Source organism: Myxocyprinus asiaticus, chromosome 23 (genome assembly GCF_019703515.2).
Source record: "Myxocyprinus asiaticus isolate MX2 ecotype Aquarium Trade chromosome 23, UBuf_Myxa_2, whole genome shotgun sequence".
Taxonomy (NCBI): domain Eukaryota; kingdom Metazoa; phylum Chordata; class Actinopteri; order Cypriniformes; family Catostomidae; genus Myxocyprinus; species Myxocyprinus asiaticus.
Window position 1 is genome coordinate 22881163 of NC_059366.1, and position 19985 is coordinate 22901147.

Below are 19985 nucleotides of genomic sequence, written 5' to 3' on the forward strand. Positions count from 1 at the left end.
GTTTTCTTCCTACCTCACTAACAGACAATATTTAATGTCGATTAAGAAAAACAAATCCTCTACTGCTCCTCTCACTCAGGGTATCGCCCAGGGTTCTGTACTGGGTCTACTGCTGTTCATAATTTATTTTCTCCCACTAGGTCAGATCATCCGTCGTCATGGTCTCAGTTATCACTGCTATGTGATGACACCCAGATTTATACATCTGCACGTTTTGATGAAACACATGCCATCAGCTCATTAACTGCCTGTATCAGTGATGTAAAAAGTTGGTTAAACAGTAATTTCCTCAAATTCAATGATGACATAACTGAGATCATGATTTCTGGGCCACAAACACTTATATGAAATATTGACATTTGTGTCAGTATTGATGGAAATCTGACCAAACCCTCTAAAACCATTAAGAATCTGGGAATTACTTTTGATCCATCTCTTACTTTTGAAGCCCACATCAGAACCATCACTAAAACTGTTTTCTTCCATCTATGTCACATTGCACGACTTCGCCCCATTCTCAGTTTGAAGGATGCAGAATCACTAGTTCATGCTTTCATATCATCATGTCTCAACTACTGTAACTGCCTCTTTACTTGCCTACCAGCTAAAACTATTGCCCGATTACAATACATTCAAAACTCTGCAGCTAGTGTTCTCACTAACACAAAGCACACATTACTCCCATCTTGTTTAGTCTTCACTGGCTGCCTGTCTCATGCCGCATTAAGTTTAAAATTCTTCTCCTGGCATACAAAGCTCTCAATGTTCTGGCACCTCATTATATATGTGATCTGCTGCATCCATACACACCAGCATGCACTCTTAGTTCTTCTGATTCCAAATTGTTGTCTATCCCTAGATTTCGTCTAGCCACATTTGGTGGGAGATCCTTCAGTGTAGTTGCACCTAAACTGTGGAAATCTCTACCTCAGAGTCTCCTTGACATCTCCTTAAGATCTTTAAATCTCAGCTTAAAACACATCTTTTCTTAGCGCATTATCTGTCTATTACTGATTGATGTTTTATTTCCCTCTTTGTAATTGAGATTGTATTCTGAGATTGCATTCTGTTGAAATGTATATGGAGTATAAAGTGCCCTTGAGCTTGTGGAAAGGCGCTAAATAAATAAAACGTATTATTTAACAGAAAATGAAACTAATATCTAATAAAGTCTTAGAGTCATCATAGTACAGTTTGATAAAAATATGATTGTAAATTGTGTCTTAAATAAGTAAATAATAATTTTATTTAGAACCCCAGCGAGCAAGCCGAAGGCGACTGCGGCAAGGAAGGAACACAAAACTCCATAAAATGTTGGTTAATGGAGAAAAATAACCTTGGGTGAAACCAGGTTCACTGTGGGGGCCAGTTCTCCAACAGCATGAATATAATGCCAATATTAGTTTTTGTGTGTAGTGCAAGTCATGGTTTAAAATTTGTAAACTAAGTAAGTGTTAAGGGCCAGTGTTTAAATAAGAAGATTTTGTATGAACTGTAAGATTAATGACAATGTCTTTGAAGTCCATCCTGGATTAACTGCAGAAGTTCAGGTATATGCATTGCCCTTTGTTATGTGGCTGATGTTGGCTTTTGTTGGCAATTTATTGATAGTCTATGTTTTAAGAGTATTAAGAGTCTATGTACTATGTATTAAGAGTGGGAACCAGTAGAGACGATACAATATTCTATCAATATCTGGGTTGCGATTAGAATAATATTGCTATTTATTTTTTATGATTCAGAACTAATATATTGCGATCTTTTACTCACTTGTTTCTTGTTCATCTTCATCGGACTTCGGTGCTCTATGTAACAAGTGCTGAACTTTCTGCTTTGCTTAATAATAGAGCCATAAAATTAGCAGTGTTTCCCAGACTTTTTTGCTGTTTTTACCCCCACAGCATCATCAGTAAGGCTCAAGTACCTCTCCATAGACACAAAACCAAAGATGTGTTTCAGGCTAAGTATCGTTTAGCAATGTCATTAATATTATAATACCCCTTATGAACAGAATGAAAAGATGAAGTTGTCAGGAATGTCATTGTTTTCATTGACAACAACAACAATAAAACAAAATATATATATTTCATTAGTTTTTGATAATTTTAGTCAATTTGGTGGACAGTGTGTGTATATACCATATGTATGTATATTTACAGGATATGGAGGATCTGTATGGACATCTTTACAAATGAAACAAGATAGACTCATTTGGCATTTTGATTAAATAGAAATAATAAAGAAATTTAACAATAAATATTGATTCTTTGCATTAGCACATTCAGTTTTTTTTAGGTAAAATATTGCGTTACTTGAAGTATCAAATTCTCCCTACCTCTACAGTAGATTGTGGTGTATGTAGGCTACATGAGTAAATTGTTATGTGTATATCCTACTTTGTACATTGAACAAAGTGAATAATAAGAGTGAGACAGAGTGAGTGGTTTTTGTAGACCTGTGGCACTATTATTATAAAAAATTGTTTGATTGTTCACAATCTTCTTTATTTGACATTGTCCAGTTATTATGAAGTGGGATGCAGGCCTTAAGAGCACACAATCTGTTTGACTTTTCCATTAGCCACTACAGAAAGGCCCCCACATGCACACATACACACATGCCTCTTTAAACCTAGTGAATGATGGAGAGATGAGACAGGAGTGCTGGAAGGCATATGGGTGGAAAGAAAGCTCAATGATGTGGAAAAAGTAGCCAGGTGAGTGTTACCATGGTGGCAGGAGTGGATATGATGTGTGTGCACTCAGACAGGTGCTCGTCTTTGTCCCCTTACAGTCCTGTTATAAGTAAAGCTCTAAACAGTGGATTAGTCGTATGATGGTGAGGGATCAGAACTTTTTCAAAACTTTTGACCGGTAGTGTATGTTGGCTTTGAATCCATCTTTGTACTAGTTTACTCCATAAAGTTGGCAAAATTAACCAACCTGGTCTCATAGGAAAGACTCTATATATACATTTTAAAAAAACTTGTTATATGTATCTCCAGGTACAATTTGCTGCAGTTTCCAGGTGAAATGAACACTAGAGGTGCTACAACAACTTTGTGTTTCATTCACTTTCACACAAATCACGACGATAGCAGCTGATTATGACTTTATAAACATGTATTTTTCACTTTATTACTCGCACACTGCTATGTTGTTATCGACACACTCTAACGCATAATTTGAAATACGAAAAATTTTAACACTTGTATTACAGACACACCTACATCTGCACATTCCAAAATGATTAGCTTGCGTGATAGCTCACCTCATAGAGAGTAGGACTTTGGACTCGGGATGGGAGAGCACAGTTCAAGACCAGCCAAAAACGCAATCTGACATATGAAATGGAAGCAACATGAAATTATGTGGTTGCTTCAGAAAATGTGCTTTTCATGATGCGTTTGCATTTTAAAACATTATAGCAGGGATCGGCAACCTTTTTGCAAATGCTTTTCAGCTTTCACACAAAAAAAGTTCTGCTTTTCAGCAATCATTAAACATTCAGCAACAGACACGCAGTGTGCCCTATCGTTCTCACTGTGCACCGGGTCGTTCTTATCTCCCCCGTCTCTCACTGTAAACACAGAAACAGTAATTACCAACAATTCATCTCAGGTGAACCTCCTTACCGCTTCCTCTCTCCCCAGATGGACATTCGACCACGCCCTCGCCTCCACATATCCCCACCGCCTGACTCAGGCCGAGGGAACTGTCCGGTCTGCCCAATCCCCCCCCCCCCCTTTTTTTTCTGAAGAGGAAGTCCGCGACAGCCATCTGCGCCCCCGGTCTGTGGACCACATCCAACTTAAACGGCTGGAGCAGGGCATGGTCTGAACAGAGGGTGAATGCTCATCCCAACAAATAGTAGTGGAGAGTAAGGACCGCCCACTTGATGGCACTCCTCAATGGTGCTGTACTTCGTCTCTCTCAGAGAGAACTTCCGACTAATGTACATCACCGAGCAATCCTCCCCCTCCACCACCTGGGACAGTACAGCCCCCAGCCCCCTGTCCAATGCGTCTTTCTGCAAAACAAAAGGGAGAGAGAAATCAGGGGAGTGCAGAAGCGGCCTGCCACAAAGTGCATCTTTTACCTGCTTGAAAGCCTGTTGGCACGGCTCCATCCACTGGACCGTGTCTGGAGCCCCCTCTTTAATGAGATCAGTCAGCGGGCTGGTGATGTATGAATAATTAGGCACAAGCCTTCAATAATAACCAGCCAGTCCCAAGAACTGTCTCACCTCCTTTTTGGTTTTGGGTCTCGGGCAATCACTGCGGTTTTATCAATTTGGGGCTGCACCTGCCCATGACCCAAGTGGAACCCCAGATACCGTACCTCCACCCACCAATTGCGCACTTCTTTGGGTTTGCTGTGAGCCCCGCTCGTCGCAGCGACCTCAGAACGGTCCCCATATGCTGCATGTGCGGCTGCCAATCATTATTTTAAGTAATGATATCATCCGGGAGAGAGAGAGAGAGACAGGGGTTATTGGCATGTTAGGGAACCCCCGAGGCCGGGGAACCGGGAGAACGGGACAGGGCGGAAGGAGGAGAAAGACCACAGAGAGAGAGAGTGCTGGGCATGCCGGTCCCCGGATACGCTGCTAGATGGTCTTCTGCCAGTTGTACTGCTTCATCCAGCGACACCGGTCGGTGGCACTGGATCCACTCCGCTGTCCCCTTCGGCAGTCTGGAGATGAACTGCTCCAGCACCATGAGATTGATGACATCACCGACATCGCTGTCCTCCTCAGCCAGCACCCACCGCCAGCAGGCGTCACAGAGCTGTTTAGCAAAGGCAACGGGCATCTGATTTCGCTCAGCATCAGGGATCGGAACTACTGGCGGTGCTCTTCTGGACTGCGGCCGACCCGCTGCAGGATGACTTTCTTCAACACAGGGTATTCCAGGAGGTTGGCGACTGGAAGTTGTTGGGCTGTGAGCTGGGCCTCCCCAGTCAGCAGCGGTAGGAGGTGGACCGCCCATTGTGCCCATGGCCATTTCAGAGCTTTGCCGTATGTTCGAAGAGCTCCAGAAATGCTTCTGGATCATCTTGCACCCCCATCTTAGCAAGCATTACTTGGGGGGTCGTTGCTGCCGGGGTCACGGTGGGGTACTAAGCTCTGCGATGCCTGTTGGTCCCCCTCTTGGCCTTGAAGGAGCGTCTCAAAACGCTGTTGTTGTTCCACCTGCAGATCCATGAGGGCCTGGTGTTGGGCCTGGTGGATGCTGGCAAGGGATTGGAAGACTTCCTCCAGCTACGATGACGACTCCATAGCAGCGTATCCTTCCTCCTTATCCCGAGTTTCGGCACCAGTGTGACAAGTTCGTTTGTCGGGCAGATAAAACAGGAAGCGGGAGCCGGTTTCCACAATCCACGGAGTCAGGTTTTAATTATCAACAAACAGCAAACGCTTTTCAGCTTACAAATAAAGTTCCACATTTCAGCAATCATTTAAACACTCAGCAACAGACACACAGTCTCTCGTGTGCCCCTCTCGCTCTCTCTGTGCACAGGGCCATTCTTATCTCCCCCATCTCTCACTGCAAACACAGAAACAGTAATTACCAGCAGTTCATCTCAGGTGAACCTCCTTACCGCTTCCTCTCTCCCCAGATGGGCGTTCGACCACTCCCTTGCCTCCACATTATATTATCAGCATAACAGTTTGAGTGAAATTTTTTTTGCAAAACCCGATCATTATGATATAATCACGAAGATGCATATGAATTTTCACAGAGCATCTTGTGAAAGTGATTTAATGAAAGAAAACCTGTCCTTTTCTACTAAATGAGTTAACACAGTTAATGTCACAAATTTGCTTATTTGATTACCTATCACAAAATTGTGTGGAATCTTAAATATTTCTTATATTATGTCATTGTTATCATTAGGGCTGCCCCCGACCAAAGATTTTCCTAGTCTACTAGTAGGCGTTAATTTAAGCCATTAGTCGACTAGTCGCACGTTTATGATATTAATTTAATTACTTATATATTTTAGTTTGCATACCCTGGCAGAAATTGTGAAATTTTGGCATTGATTTTGAAAATATGACTGATCAGGCAAAAAAACTGTCTTTTATTTAAGGATAGTGATCATATGAAGCCATTTATCATCACATAGTTGTTTGGCTCCTTTTTAAATCATAATGATAACAGAAATCACCCAAATGGCCGTGATCAAAAGTTTACATACCCTTGAATGTTTGGCCTTGTTACAGACACAAGGTGACACACACAGGTTTAAATGTCAATTAAAGGTTAATTTCCCACACCTGTGGCTTTTTAAATTGCAGTTAGTGTCTGTGTATAAATAGTCAATGAGTTTGTTAGCTCTCACATAGATGCACTGAGCAGGCTAGATACTGAGCCATGGGGAGCAGAAAAGAACTGTCAAAAGACCTGCGTAACAAGGTAATGGAACTTTATAAAGATGGAAAAGGATATAAAAAGATATCCAAAGTCTTGAAAATGCCAGTCAGTACTGTTCGATCACTTATTAAGAAGTGGAAAATTCGGGGATCTCTTGATACCAAGCCAAGGTCAGGTAGACCAAGAAAGATTTCAACCACAACTGCCAGAAGAATTGTTTGGGATACAAAGAAAAACCCACAGGTAACCTCAGGAGAAATACAGGCTGTTCTGGAAAAAGACGGTGTGGTTGTTTGAATAGACTTGAGAAGATTTTTGAACCCCATGATGTGGGTTAATGTTTTCTTTTTTCTTTTTCTTTTTTATTATTGCATTTATACATACAGAGAGACAAACAAGAAATTTAATACAGTGAAGAAAATTACAAATGTATTGAGGGAAAAGACTGCAGTCTCATCACAACTTTTTGTTTAGCCTCCCATTCAGCTCATGAAAACATGCTGCGTGATCATGAGGAAGGATTACATCAAGTTGTAGATTGGAATGCAGGTGCAGAATTTATATAAATAAAATAGTCTACTCCTCTCTCTATGTTGCTGGCGTGCTAGTGATTAGCCCTCCGCATGCTCATGCTGGCACGCATGCCATAGGTTGCCGACCCCTGCACTATAGGTTAGGTTTAGGCTTTGGTTAAGAGTAAGAATGTCTGTTTTGTTCACCTCTTTTATCTGTTAGGACACTATTGGTTAGGTTCAGGCTTAAGTTTAGGTTAGGGAGGCAGGTATGCTTTAATCATTAAAACATCCATCAAAAATTCACCTTAAATCCTCGTCTGATTCTTATCATTTCAATTGCTTTTTGTGCCCCCTGCTGGACAATTCATTGGGAAACTGCAGCCTAACATGTAATACAGCACGTAATTTTGAATTGCAAAAATGTTGCTAAGATCATGTAAATTTCATGAGATCAGGCTGAAATTAACCATTAGCAGATATACACAATTTAAATACAGCACTACAGTACCTACAGAACAAATGCCGTAGTGTGGTGGCTGCAGTGGAATTCAGCTGTCTGTCTCTTTGTAGTTGCAGGGATTCAATTAGTTGAACAGACTGAGACATGGTGGTGCTTTGCTTTCACATATTTTGATATCGTGAGTTGTTTCGGTTATTTATTTTGGCAGTACGAATTCTCGTTGGTATGAGCCGAAGCATCAAATCATACTGCTTTCCTGCAGTACTGGAGTGTCTGTCTGACTTAAGTCATTTTTATTTACTCTGGCTGTTTGGCACACAGTGCTCTTGTGTGAACGTCACTAATACTGAACTGTGATAAAGTGTTGTAGAGGACTGGATTTCATTAAACACACACACACACACGCACAATTTTTTTTATCTTCTCGCTTTTTTGTTCTCCCTGTTATATTTCACAAACATTTTCACAGCATTTATATTTAACACACACACACATACACAGTTCCCCTCAGGCTGTTTCATTCTGTATCAGCTGCATTAATAAGAAGCAACTGGATCTGGTTCCAGTTAGAAGCTGTTTCCTCTGACTGTCCCTTCTAGCAGTGTCACTCCGTTCAAATCACTGTTTGCCCCAGAGAATAGACTGTCTTACACCATCTCCAAACACACCCTGCTCTCACTGCTCCCTGAGTGTGGTGGTAGAAGTTTATATACAGGTGCATCTCAATAAATTAGAATGTCATGGAAAAGTTCATTTATTTCAGTAATTCAACTCAAATTCTGAAACTCGTGTATTAAATAAATTCAGTGCACACAGACTGAAGTAGTTTAAGTCTTTGGTTCTTTTAATTGTGATGATTTTGGCTCACATTTAACAAAAACCCACCAATTCACTATCTCAAAAAATTAGAATATGGTGACATGCCAATCAGCTAATCAACTCAAAACACCTGCAAAGGTTTCCTGAGCCTTCAAAATGGTCTCTCAGTTTGGTTCACTAGGCTACACAATCATGGGGAAGACTGCTGATCTGACAGTTGTCCAGAAGACAATCACTGACACCCTTCACAAGGAGGGTAAGCCACAAACATTCATTGCCAAAGAAGCTGGCTGTTCACAGAGTGCTGTATCCAAGCATGTAAACAGGAAGTTGAGTGGAAGGAAAAAGTGTGGAAGAAAAAGATGCACAACCAACCGAGAGAACCGCAGCCTTATGATTGTCAAGCAAAATCGATTCAAGAATTTGGGTGAACTTCACAAGGAATGGACTGAGGCTGGGGTCAAGGCATCAAGAGCCACCACACACAGACACTACAGTTGTCGTATTCCTCTTGTTAAGCCACTCCTGAACCACAGACAACATCAGAGGCGTCTTACCTGGGCTAAGGAGAAGAAGAACTGGACTGTTGCCCAGTGGTCCAAAGTCCTCTTTTCAGATGAGAGCAAGTTTTGTATTTCATTTGGAAACCAAGATCCTAGAGTCTGGAGGAAGGGTGGAGAAGCTCATAGCCCAAGTTGCTTGAAGTCCAGTGTTAAGTTTCCACAGTCTGTGATGATTTGAGGTGCAATGTCATCTGCTGGTGTTGGTCCATTGTGTTTTTTGAAAACCAAAGTCACTGCACCCATTTACCAAGAAATTTTGGAGCACTTCTTACTTCCTTCTGATGACCAGCTTTTTAAAGATGCTGATTTCATTTTCCAGCAGGATTTGGCACCTGCCCACACTGACAAAAGCACCAAAAGTTGGTTAAATGACCATGGTGTTGGTGTGCTTGACTGGCCAGCAAACTCACCAGACCTGAACCCCATAGAGAATCTATGGGGTATTGTCAAGAGGAAAATGAGAAACAAGAGACCAAAAAATGCAGATGAGCTGAAGGCCACTGTCAAAGAAACCTGGGCTTCCATACCACCTCAGCAGTACCACAAACTGATCACCTCCATGCCACGCCGAATTGAGGCAGTAATTAAAGCAAAAGGAGCCCCTACCAAGTATTGAGTACATATACAGTAAATGAACATACTTTCCAGAAGGCCAACAATTCACTAAAAGTGTTTTTTTTTTTATTGGTCTTATGATGTATTCTAATTTTTTGAGATAGTGAATTGGTGGGTTTTTGTTAAATGTGAGCCAAAATCATCACAATTAAAAGAACCAAAAACTTAAACTACTTCAGTCTGTGTGCATTGAATTTATTTAATACACGAGTTTCACAATTTGAGTTGAATTACTGAAATAAATGAACTTTTCCACGACATTCTAATTTATTGAGATGCACCTGTATGTATCTAGGGTGGGTGACTTGACTATATTACATAATGGTATAAGAAGTTTTATATCATGATAACAGTATACAGTGTATCACAATATAGTTATTTTTTCAGGAAATTCAACAAATGTTTATATATTAAGTAACTATGAGGTAATAGCTGTTTTTGAATTTGAAGTGAATTACAAACTTAACAATGAAATGTACTTAATTTGATTTAGATTTTTATATTTTGAACACTATTGATGCAAACAAAAAGATAAGGTTAGAACAAATGTATAAGTTGCATGAGTGAAAAAAAACAACATACAGTATGTAACACCTGAGTTAAAATCAACAGACACAAAACATAATAAAACTGCTTGTGTTGACTATAAATTCTAATTGGATTAGCCACTTTTAAAGTTGTGGTAAAATGGCTGATATGTGCACACCTGTAACCACACATAAGTTGAATAGAATATTAATGTGCCAAGCTGCGATGTGGCTTGGCAACTGTAAACAACTTTGCTTTGTGTAGTGCCTAACGGCACCTCTTAATGACAAGCTCTGTGTTTTCGCATTACTCCATAATGACCTTAACATAAAGTGGTGCTGCCTCCTGATAGCCATGTAATTATACAGTATCTGTGTACACCTACAATATGTGTATGTATCATTTCTACTGTCGCACTGTATATACTATCATACCTTCCAGCTCTATAAGTATCCAATATATCCATTCCACACATTCAGGTTAGATTCCAAGTACTCTGATGTGGCTGTAGCTTGGGTCGAGTGAGGGGAAGACCACTGGAAAGCACAGACATAGAGACAAAATCGAGACATAGAATAAGTGTGTGAAAGAGAGAGAGAGAGAGAGAGAGAGAGTCAATGAGGGATAATCTCCAGCTCCTGCTTGCTGTTGGCTGATAATTTGAAGCAGAATCTCAGTCCCTGGTCAGTGACGTGTGTGTCCTGCTGTCGAGACCGGTGTGCAGGCTAGTATATCAGCTTAGTATTAATTCTGCCTGCAGTGAGCATAATATGTCATTGATGAGAGAGAATTTGCTGCATCATAGAGGTTTCTCTTTTTCTACAGTCTTCACTGGCAATCTGAAAGAACATTGAAGTACAGGTGTTTATTAGAAATCTACCAGGCCGATTAATCGGTTGACATTTGGCCAATTTGAGATCATTTTTTCTGGGTAAATGCTTAGGCTTTTGATTCTTTGTAAATGAAATCATAGTCAGATCTGCTTTGCCAGCTCTTTTTTTGTAATGGCACTCAGAATGCATTTTTGCACAACAATCAGCACAAGACACTATCTTTGCAGTGTATTTGGAGAGTTAAATAAGTATGCAGTTATAATGATGACATCATCATTGGTTACATTCTGAAACCTGAACATTCTATAAATGTTAATCAAAGTGAGATTTTCAAAATCTAATCTGAAAATTCATAAACCGTTTACTGAAAATCAAAAACATAATCGCTGTATGTTTTTATTATTTAAAAAAATATGTCTGTTTGCCTTTGTAATCTTTAATCAAAATATAATAACTTGCTCCACCTCTGAAACAAATTTACATTTTGGCTGATGTCACATAGGCCTCACGGGTTGTTACTTAATAGCCAAGTGCATTGTTTTAGCAAACTTGCATTCAGGTTTGGTATGAGATGCGACTGTGCATGATCTTTGTAATTCCAAATGAATAGATACCACCCTTCGAATATCCTGATTCACTTGGAAATACATCACATTACGGAAGTAAGATAGGTTTGATGTCGTTGCAGACTTCAAGTTCAGAAATGACACAACTGAATGGGTAATAATTAATTAGGGAAACAAGAGCACATCAGAAAGGGGGTGGGACAGTTTTTGGCAGGGCATGTAAAAGAGGCAGGCATGGTCATGACAAATGAGTCGAGATGATGAGAACACACTGTCGACCAGTGCCTGTGATCGTTACAATAGCATTTGAAGAACTGACCTGCAAAAAAAGAGTGTGAGGGAGAGAGATTAAGACACAGCGAATAGTCCTAGAAGGTTTTTAGCCCATGATTTGTAAACAGAGGATACCAAGGTCAGCGTTGATGAGCTAACAGAGGATGAAAAAATTAGGCAAGCGGGACAGAATGAATGGAAAACCTTCAACAAGGGCAAATTTCAGGGGTGCTAAGGAGAGCCCCCCTCTCCTTAGCACCCCTGAGACTTGCCCTTGTTGAAGGCTTTGTGCACCATGGAGATGTGGGATGATAATTAGATAGAGAAATGAGCAGCCATGCTTGAATTGAGGAGGAACATGAGAATTAGGGAGCCTAGTTTTATGTAAAAACAACCACATATCTATTAAACAATACAGATAAACTTAAAAGAGACTATGGTGCTGGTGTTTGAGTAGGAAATGTGTGTACAAGGGATGTGTAAATTAGGCTACATATTTTCAAAATCGCCTAGTTGGTGGGTTGAGAAAACCGTCGATCAGTTAGAAAAGTCACACTATTCCAAAACAGTCTGAAGGTCTGTACTAGGTTTGGTGCATGTAACTTGAAAGTTGTAGAAGTTAGTGTCAGAAAATGTGGTCGCAGTTTTGGGACTTTGAAAAATCCCTAAACCAAGTTTGTCAAGCCAGCATATTCACTGTTTTCAAACAGATTCCAGAAAACTCCCCAGATATCTTCGATTGGTAGCACAAATAGACAGTCAAACTCACACCATTGGTTGAGCCAGTGTTGCTGTGTCTGGCATTTTAGGTGATAAAGGAGCCTTGTATAATTAGCCTAATCGATCGGATGCGTTTCTTTGGGGGAATTTACATTGTTTTTTGTATGTGTGTGTTTCTGTGTAACGGAAGTTTATCTGATGATCTCTCTTTTTCCTGGGGGTCAGCTGGATGTTTAGGATGCTAAGGCTATGATAAATCCAGCCAACTGGAAAGCTACCCACATCTTGTCCCAGACACCATGTACTGATCTCATAGACTCCTACCAGAGGGCAGCTGGCATTTTGTGCTAAGATTCACCTGCTGAGAGAAGATCTCCATTCAACCCTTCGTTCTCTATACTCACAGATCCAATCTCCCTACCACATCGTCACATGAGCCCTGTCCAACCCTGACACTGATTTGTAGAGAATGTGAATCCACTGTCTCTTTTATGAAGCTCATTGCCTTGAGTGGCTTAATATATGTCTCTGCATGTAGTCAAGTTCATTCTGAGTGCAACTTCTGAAAAGATAATACAGTATTTTATCATATTATAATAGATGATAAGGTTTTGTACGCTAAACAAAAACATAACCACTAGACTAACTCATTTGACATTTACTTAAGGAAAATGATGTTGTTAAAATGTTTTTGGATTTTCTTTGGCCATGTTTTATCTCACTTATGGCACAGAGTGAGCCAAAAAAAATAAAAAATAGAGACCCCTGTCTGCATGTGTCGGTCTGTCTGTTCTCCCATCAGGGTTCTTTGTAATGCACAATAGTGCACCTTTTAGGAGATGGTTTGGCATATGTATAACTGTCTGGGCCATCATAACATTTGAAATGGTCTTTAAACACAAGTAAAATGCTCCAGTGTAGACCCTTTCTCATTCCAGCCTGTATTTTAGAGTGACCTCACTGTCTGTTTAGAGGCTTGTGTCATCCTGCTTTTAAAAAGAGCCATGCACCCAACATGAGGGTGTGTATATTCTCAGAAAGCTTTATCTTAGCTACATGATCCACAGCTTTAATATGCATGTACTGTAATGGTTTATTTGTGTTGTATTGTGACTTTTAAGGCACCAATGTATCAGGCTGTGGCTTGGTTACATTTCCTTCCCCTTTATGGGCTTTATCTCTATAAAACCAGCAGTGTTAAATTTGACCACAAAGATAAACACCATCCATGGGTGCATTTGAGGTGCCTGGCCCATGATGCATCTGTTTGCTCCTGCTAAGATGTCCCTGTATCGACTTGCCTACAGCAGTTCTTTCACTTCAGCCATTAATAGATATGAAAGAAATGTTATTTATTTAAAATTGTTATTGTTGAGTCAAGGAAGTTGAAAGGAACACCTGCAAAGAAAATTTAACTCCAAGTGTGCTCTGTGCTTTGAACACCAATCTATGTTAATGGAAATGTATAAAATGCATAATTCCAACTTTAAACTTTGATTGGATGTTGGCAGAAGAATTATTTATTTAAAAAATATGATTAATAAATGTAACTATTTATTGAACTTTGGTGTCTTTTATTATATTACTGTTGCTGTTTAATAAAAGCAATAAGCCACTTGAGGTCATGCATTAGTTACTGTGATTTTAGGACCCCCGAAGTACACCAGACGTCAGTTGCTTTAATTTGGAACACTTTGCTGTTGTCTATGGCATTTTTATGTCATTGGCTGATCTAGAATCAGTTGATCATGTTCTGTCATTGTCATTATGGTATCAAAGATTTATGCTGATCCAGTCTCAGGACTCTTACTTGTTGGTATTTAATTTACCTCTTTATAGCAGTGAATTTCAGCCTTCCTCCCACTTTCTCCCACTGAGAGTGAATTCCATGACATCATGGACCAACCACAGTGAGAAAGCAGCACTTAGCCCAATTGGATTTTAGAGATGGTCACTGAACAACACATCATTTATTTATCTCTGTAGTAATGGGATAGAAAATAGAGCAAGAGATTACAAAAAAGGAACATGAGTGGAAAGAAGGGAAAAACGTTTTCTGTTTCTAGAAGCCTTTATTGGTTGCATCAGATAGCTGTGTTTTTTACTTTGTTCCACATCAAGCTTGATTTGCAATGCAGTGATTGTATTAATGAGATGAATCACATGAATATGGCAGCAAATAATAAAAAACACAACTTGTTCTGTGTGTGCATGAGCTTAGCTGTTATTTTGGGACAAATTTGTCCTCAGAAGTTCATCAGACAAAACATCCCTTGGGGACATTTGGGGGCATCCTTACTTGAGCAGCCAACGGTCCCCATAAGGAAAACAGCATACTAAAATGAATGAAAATCTTAAAATTCAGAAAATGAATAAATAAATCTCTAAGGGTCAGGTAAGGTTAAAGTTTCAGTGTACGGTTAGGGGATAGTAAATATCATTACCTCATTAGAAAATCAATAAAAGTCCATTGAAATTCTCCACAGTGATCGAGAAATCGGTGTGATTTCTCTGCAGTTGTTGCATGCTAGTGCTGGATATGCCCCTCTCTTACACTTAGCCGTTCAGATGAACTGTTCTGTAGGGAGCCATAGCAGGGCTGAATATTAAATGTCCTGCATTAATTCTGTTAGGTGTATACTGAAAACACAAACGTGCACTTATTCATGTTATACGACTGTTCGTCCTTTCTCTGAGGGGTGTTTATTTGGTCGCATTTCTCAGAAAAGCTATAAGCCACCCATGATCCTACACTCACTTTTTACAAATCTGATGAACACATCATCTCTGAAAGCCTTAAGCATGTGAGACAGCTTTTCTATTCTGGGGCCGGATTCACGAAAATGTTCTTAAGAAAAAACTATTTCTTAGGATAAATTATAAGAAGTTCGTAAGAATGTTCCTAAGTGCAATTCTTGAAAAATGTGTAAGTTCTCAAATATTTTCTTAAGAACATTAATTATTTTCTTAAGAACAAAAAGACAGGCTTTGACATTGTCTGATCAGCCTGCTCATGGGCTTGCCATATCTAAAAGTCTACAACAAATTCAGTACTTCAACACTGGTAAATCATAATGATAAATTTATCGAACCTTTTTTCTTTTAAGTAGCACGCACCTCGCGATCATTTTTTTAATGTAATGTGCATGAGATGTGTTAGTTTAACAACATTAACTGTTATGGGAGAATTTACTTGGTGCTAACCATTTGATAACTTTGACATGGAAGAAAAGAAAAGAAGCAAAAACTTTAGTAGACAAGAGGTTCTTGTTGAGGAAATTACTGCAAGGAAAAGTTCTCCTTGGAAAGCTTGATGATAATATCACGTCGGAAAGTGAGAGGCGGGTAAATGGGAAAGGGTGGTGGAGGCTGTCTCCGCTATGCCAACTTTCTAATGTTATTGTTATGTTTCTATGAAAGAGAGCACTATATGAAGCATCCATTTGAATAAGCTTTTTATTTATTTATTTATTTATTTTTTATTCTTCTTACGTTTTTTCTTAAGAACAATCTTATTAAAAAAAGATACGTTTTTTCAGGAATACAAAATATTCGTAACTTTTTTCTTAAGTTAGAAATTGAACGATTCGTGAATCCAGCCCCAGGTGATAGTTTAATGGTTTTTAGATGAATGTTTGATTCTTTAGTTTCAGGGTTTTATGATTTCTAAGAATTATTCTCAGTGACTGTCAGAGGGATTGAAGGCTGTTTGGGGGGATTCACGCTCTACATACCAGAGAGTAGCGTTGTCACAAGACCAAAATTTCAGTAGTCTACTGTAGATAGAACATAGCAACACACATACACAAACACCACAGGACCATCTACTTCAGACTAGACTTCCTTACCTCCATCCATACTATTCCCATTCGCTTTAGTATTCTTTTTCTTGTTTTCTTAAGTGTGAGCTCTTGTTCACTTTAGAGAATTCAGCCTCGTTGCACAGTTGGGCTGGGTATCACCTACAAAGTCACGAAACGATATATCATGATACATGTTGATTTTGTATTGTATTTCTCCTGAGCATAATTAAGATTTTAAACCGTTGTTTATAGTAAACTGTATAACAGTTTTGGCAAAGCCTATCATTTTGTTCCATTCAAAACACAAAGAGGTCCATAAAGATAAGAATAGCAAAATACGGGGCCTGGGTAGCTTAGCAAGTAAAGACACTGACTACCACCCCTGGAGTCGCAAGTTCGAATCCAGGGCGTGACTCCAGCCAGGTCTCCTAAGTAACCAAATTGGCCCGGTTGCTAGGGAGGGTAGAGTCCCATGGGGTAACCTCCTCGTGATCACTATAATGTGTGGTTCTCGCTCTCGGTGGGGCTTTTAAAGTGTTTTGTGCTACCCTTACTGTAGTTTAAAATATTCTGGTCTAAAATCAAACCCTTTTTTGAAAGTGTGCAACAGGTAAGACAAAGCCTCTAGAATTAACAACTTAAGTCTTAACACAAGTCAAACACAACTCAGTTCTACACACAGTTCTTGAATTTAAACAAAGAGTTGTATAATAATTATCACATGAAACTGTAATAAGAAAATTTTATAGAACTCATAAACCCCTTATTTAAGGCCACATTCAAAAAATACACAGTCACAGATTATAGGCATTGCAAAATATGCTGTGCTAGATCAAGTGAAAAGACATACATGTATTACACGTACATATTAATGTATTTGACCCAATATTACCAGTCACTTCGATTTTTACAGCCACCTATATCTGATTCATACAGTAAATGGGCTATTCACAATCATGCACAATATGCATTTAACAAGCTTTAATCTCAGAGCACCTCTTGAGATGGCCTGAGATCATTTGCAGCACTCCCATAAAGATAAAAAACTGTTTGCAGGCCACTGACATAGAGAATAAAGAAAACTTTTTAAATGCGCGTCTTTATGTCTAAGCAACGGTGTCTCTTGTCAAATTCACTCGTACCTTTTTCAGACCTGGTATTAACAACCATTTCGGGAAATCCGATCACAAGTGGACAGTGGACAAGTGGATTTTAGTGTGCGGCATATTTATGCTGCTGCAGCAGTTTGTGTGTGTGTGTGTGTGTGTGTGTGTGTGTGTGTTTGTGTGTGTTTGCGTGCACAAAAATTTCCCAAAGAGGCTATGACCTCTTTAGAGAGAGAACCTCTTATATCCTTTTTGAGATTGATGCTTCTTGTTTCATTTTTATAGAGTGTATAAAGTGGACATCTTTACTTTATGCCCATTACATACAGTACACTCTTTTATTCATATTAATACATACACAGTCATTAACTATATTCTGAATTAGAATAGGGCAGTAGGCCTTATATAGATGATATGTCTCTAAACAGTTACATTGACAGTATCACAGGCCCCGTTTATATCTGGTATTCACATGTCTTAGGGGATCTGATCAAAATTGGACAGTGCTAAGTAAATACAGGTGTAGATGGGACACAGGTATGTTCTGTGTTTGTATGTTTATATGTATTGGGGTGCCAATGTCTGAGACCTCTAGTAAAAATAGCATTTGAGTAGAATGTTAATACCAGGTTCAAACAGGGCCGAAGTTTGAAAAGCCCCATGCATATGTTCTTACAGGTTATTACAGTGAATTGTGTTGTGTTGAGAGTTATATCAGATTCATATGCTGAATTGTGTTCCTTCTGTCTGATCCTCAGATCATCAAAAACTGGACAGAGAGGCTCGGATCTGCCGTCTCCTCAAACACCCCAACATAGGTGAGTCTCAGTTACACTCAAGGTCATTAAACACACAAAAGCTGTTGAATGTGTTGGTCAAATTCTGCATGGGCTCCAGACATGTTGAGCTTTAATGCTCATATGGATGACGCAGGTTTAAGTACGGACTGCAGTTTGTCCTGATCCCATTTGCACTTTATCTCTTCAATAATTGAGGACAATTGTGTATGTGTGTGTGTATAGGCAGTAACACATAATAATGTGCTAGTTGCAGTCAGCCCAAGGTTATTTGCATGGATTGAGAAAGGATGGGGCTGATATGACTGATCACACAGACAAAACCTCCACCTTATGCAAAATCATGGAAATAACTCTGGTATCATCCTTTTAGGCTTCCTTTACTGTAAGTGAACTGTATACTGCAGTCATTTTGTCTTGTGTTTTTGCCTCTCCAGTTAATGTCTCTAATATCCTATGTCTATAAAATCTAAGATGCATTTACCAAGAGAATTAAAACTTCATAAGATGTTTAGATCTGTTTCCAGAGAATGAATTTAGAATAAAAGTGTATTTTGTTTTGTGGTACTGGCAGATATTTTCACTTGTTTTTTCTTTAAGCTGATAAAAAAAAAAAAAATCTGCTAGACAAGACAACTCACTATGAGAATGTTTTTTGCAGTGTATAGTGCCATGGGGGACAGTGTAATGTGGGTGGTGGAGATGTCTCAGGATGGTGGTGGGTGGGACATAGGACAATGTGGGTAGGTGGGTAATCACCAAGTGCAAAGAATGAAGAAAAGAAAACCCATTTAAATTATTTGTGCAGTGAAGATCTCTTATGACTCCTGTCAGAATTGTTTGAAAAAATGACTTTTTACCATCTCTGCTTGATATACGTCAGATGATTTAAAGGAATAGTTAACCCAAAAATAAAAATCCATTTAGTCACCTTCATATTATAAGAAGACACGTACCTGATAACATTTTGAAGAACAGACAAACCAAAAACTATCGTGCGTGAGTCTGATTCCCTGTGTGATTAGAGATTCAGTGGCACTCTGTCAGTCATGCGCATACTGCGAGTTCTTTTTACTGCAGTAACAACACTAACTGATACAGGGTACCCGCGGGTCCTTAAAAAGTCTTAAATTTACTTTTTAAAATTCAAGGCCATAAAAAGTCTTAAATATCTTAAATAAATTACAAAATTCATTTGCTGAGGTCTTAAATTTTGGGGCGTGAATAGAGGAGACGCTTAAAACAGCAGAATCTGCGTTAGTCAAAATCATCTCTCTCTCTCGTGCATCCGTCATTTAACAGCTGACGCTTAAGTTTAGTGTGAGCGTGCACAGGGAAGCGCATTTTTACTGAACTTATGTTACACATGTATAAACATTCATAAACCCGTTAATCCGAAATGCAAATGCCTTTATTCTGCGTCTCAGTAAGCAAGCGATGCGCTAACACTATCGCTCCTGTTTATAATCAACAAAGCTGTCAGCGTTGCAATTTGCAAGCACCCGAGGTTGGAGCGGTCTTTTGACGCCTTTCAAATCATGGCGCTTCCTTATTTTACATCACCTTTGACAATAATTGTAAAGCTAACTGAACTACATATACAGGTATTTGCTCTGCCATATGAATCAATCAATGTAAAAAAAAATTTTTATTTATAATATACAAAACAATAATAATATAATTATATATATATATTATAATATTAATAATATACATAATATATATTATCTATATTTAATTTATGTATATAATCTGTTTTCAATATACATCATAACTAATTATGCAGCACAGTTCTCTTTCATAATTGAATCTGTTAACATTTTCAATACATCTTGTCAACTTTAAACATCCATTTTTAAGGTAACTGACGAGTTTTGACTTTTACTTGAGATATTTCAAACAAAAATGAAAATTGTCTCTCACTTACCTTCATGCTGTTGCAAACCTGTATGACTTTTTTATTTCAGTGGATATCAACAGGAGATATTAGGGAGTTTCAGTCACCATT

General features: G+C 39.0%; 1 protein-coding gene across 28 annotated transcripts in view; it reads left to right on the forward strand.

The window, feature by feature from the left end:
• LOC127414196 (calcium/calmodulin-dependent protein kinase type II subunit gamma-like) overlaps window positions 1-19985 on the forward strand; it is an 85563-nt gene that overhangs the window by 16191 nt on the left and 49387 nt on the right. For all 28 annotated transcript variants that reach the window (XM_051652055.1, XM_051652026.1, XM_051652033.1 and 25 more), the window contains exon 3: window positions 17939-17998. In XM_051652055.1, the coding sequence (XP_051508015.1) occupies window positions 17939-17998 (60 nt within the window). The remainder of the gene's footprint in view (window positions 1-17938; window positions 17999-19985) is intronic.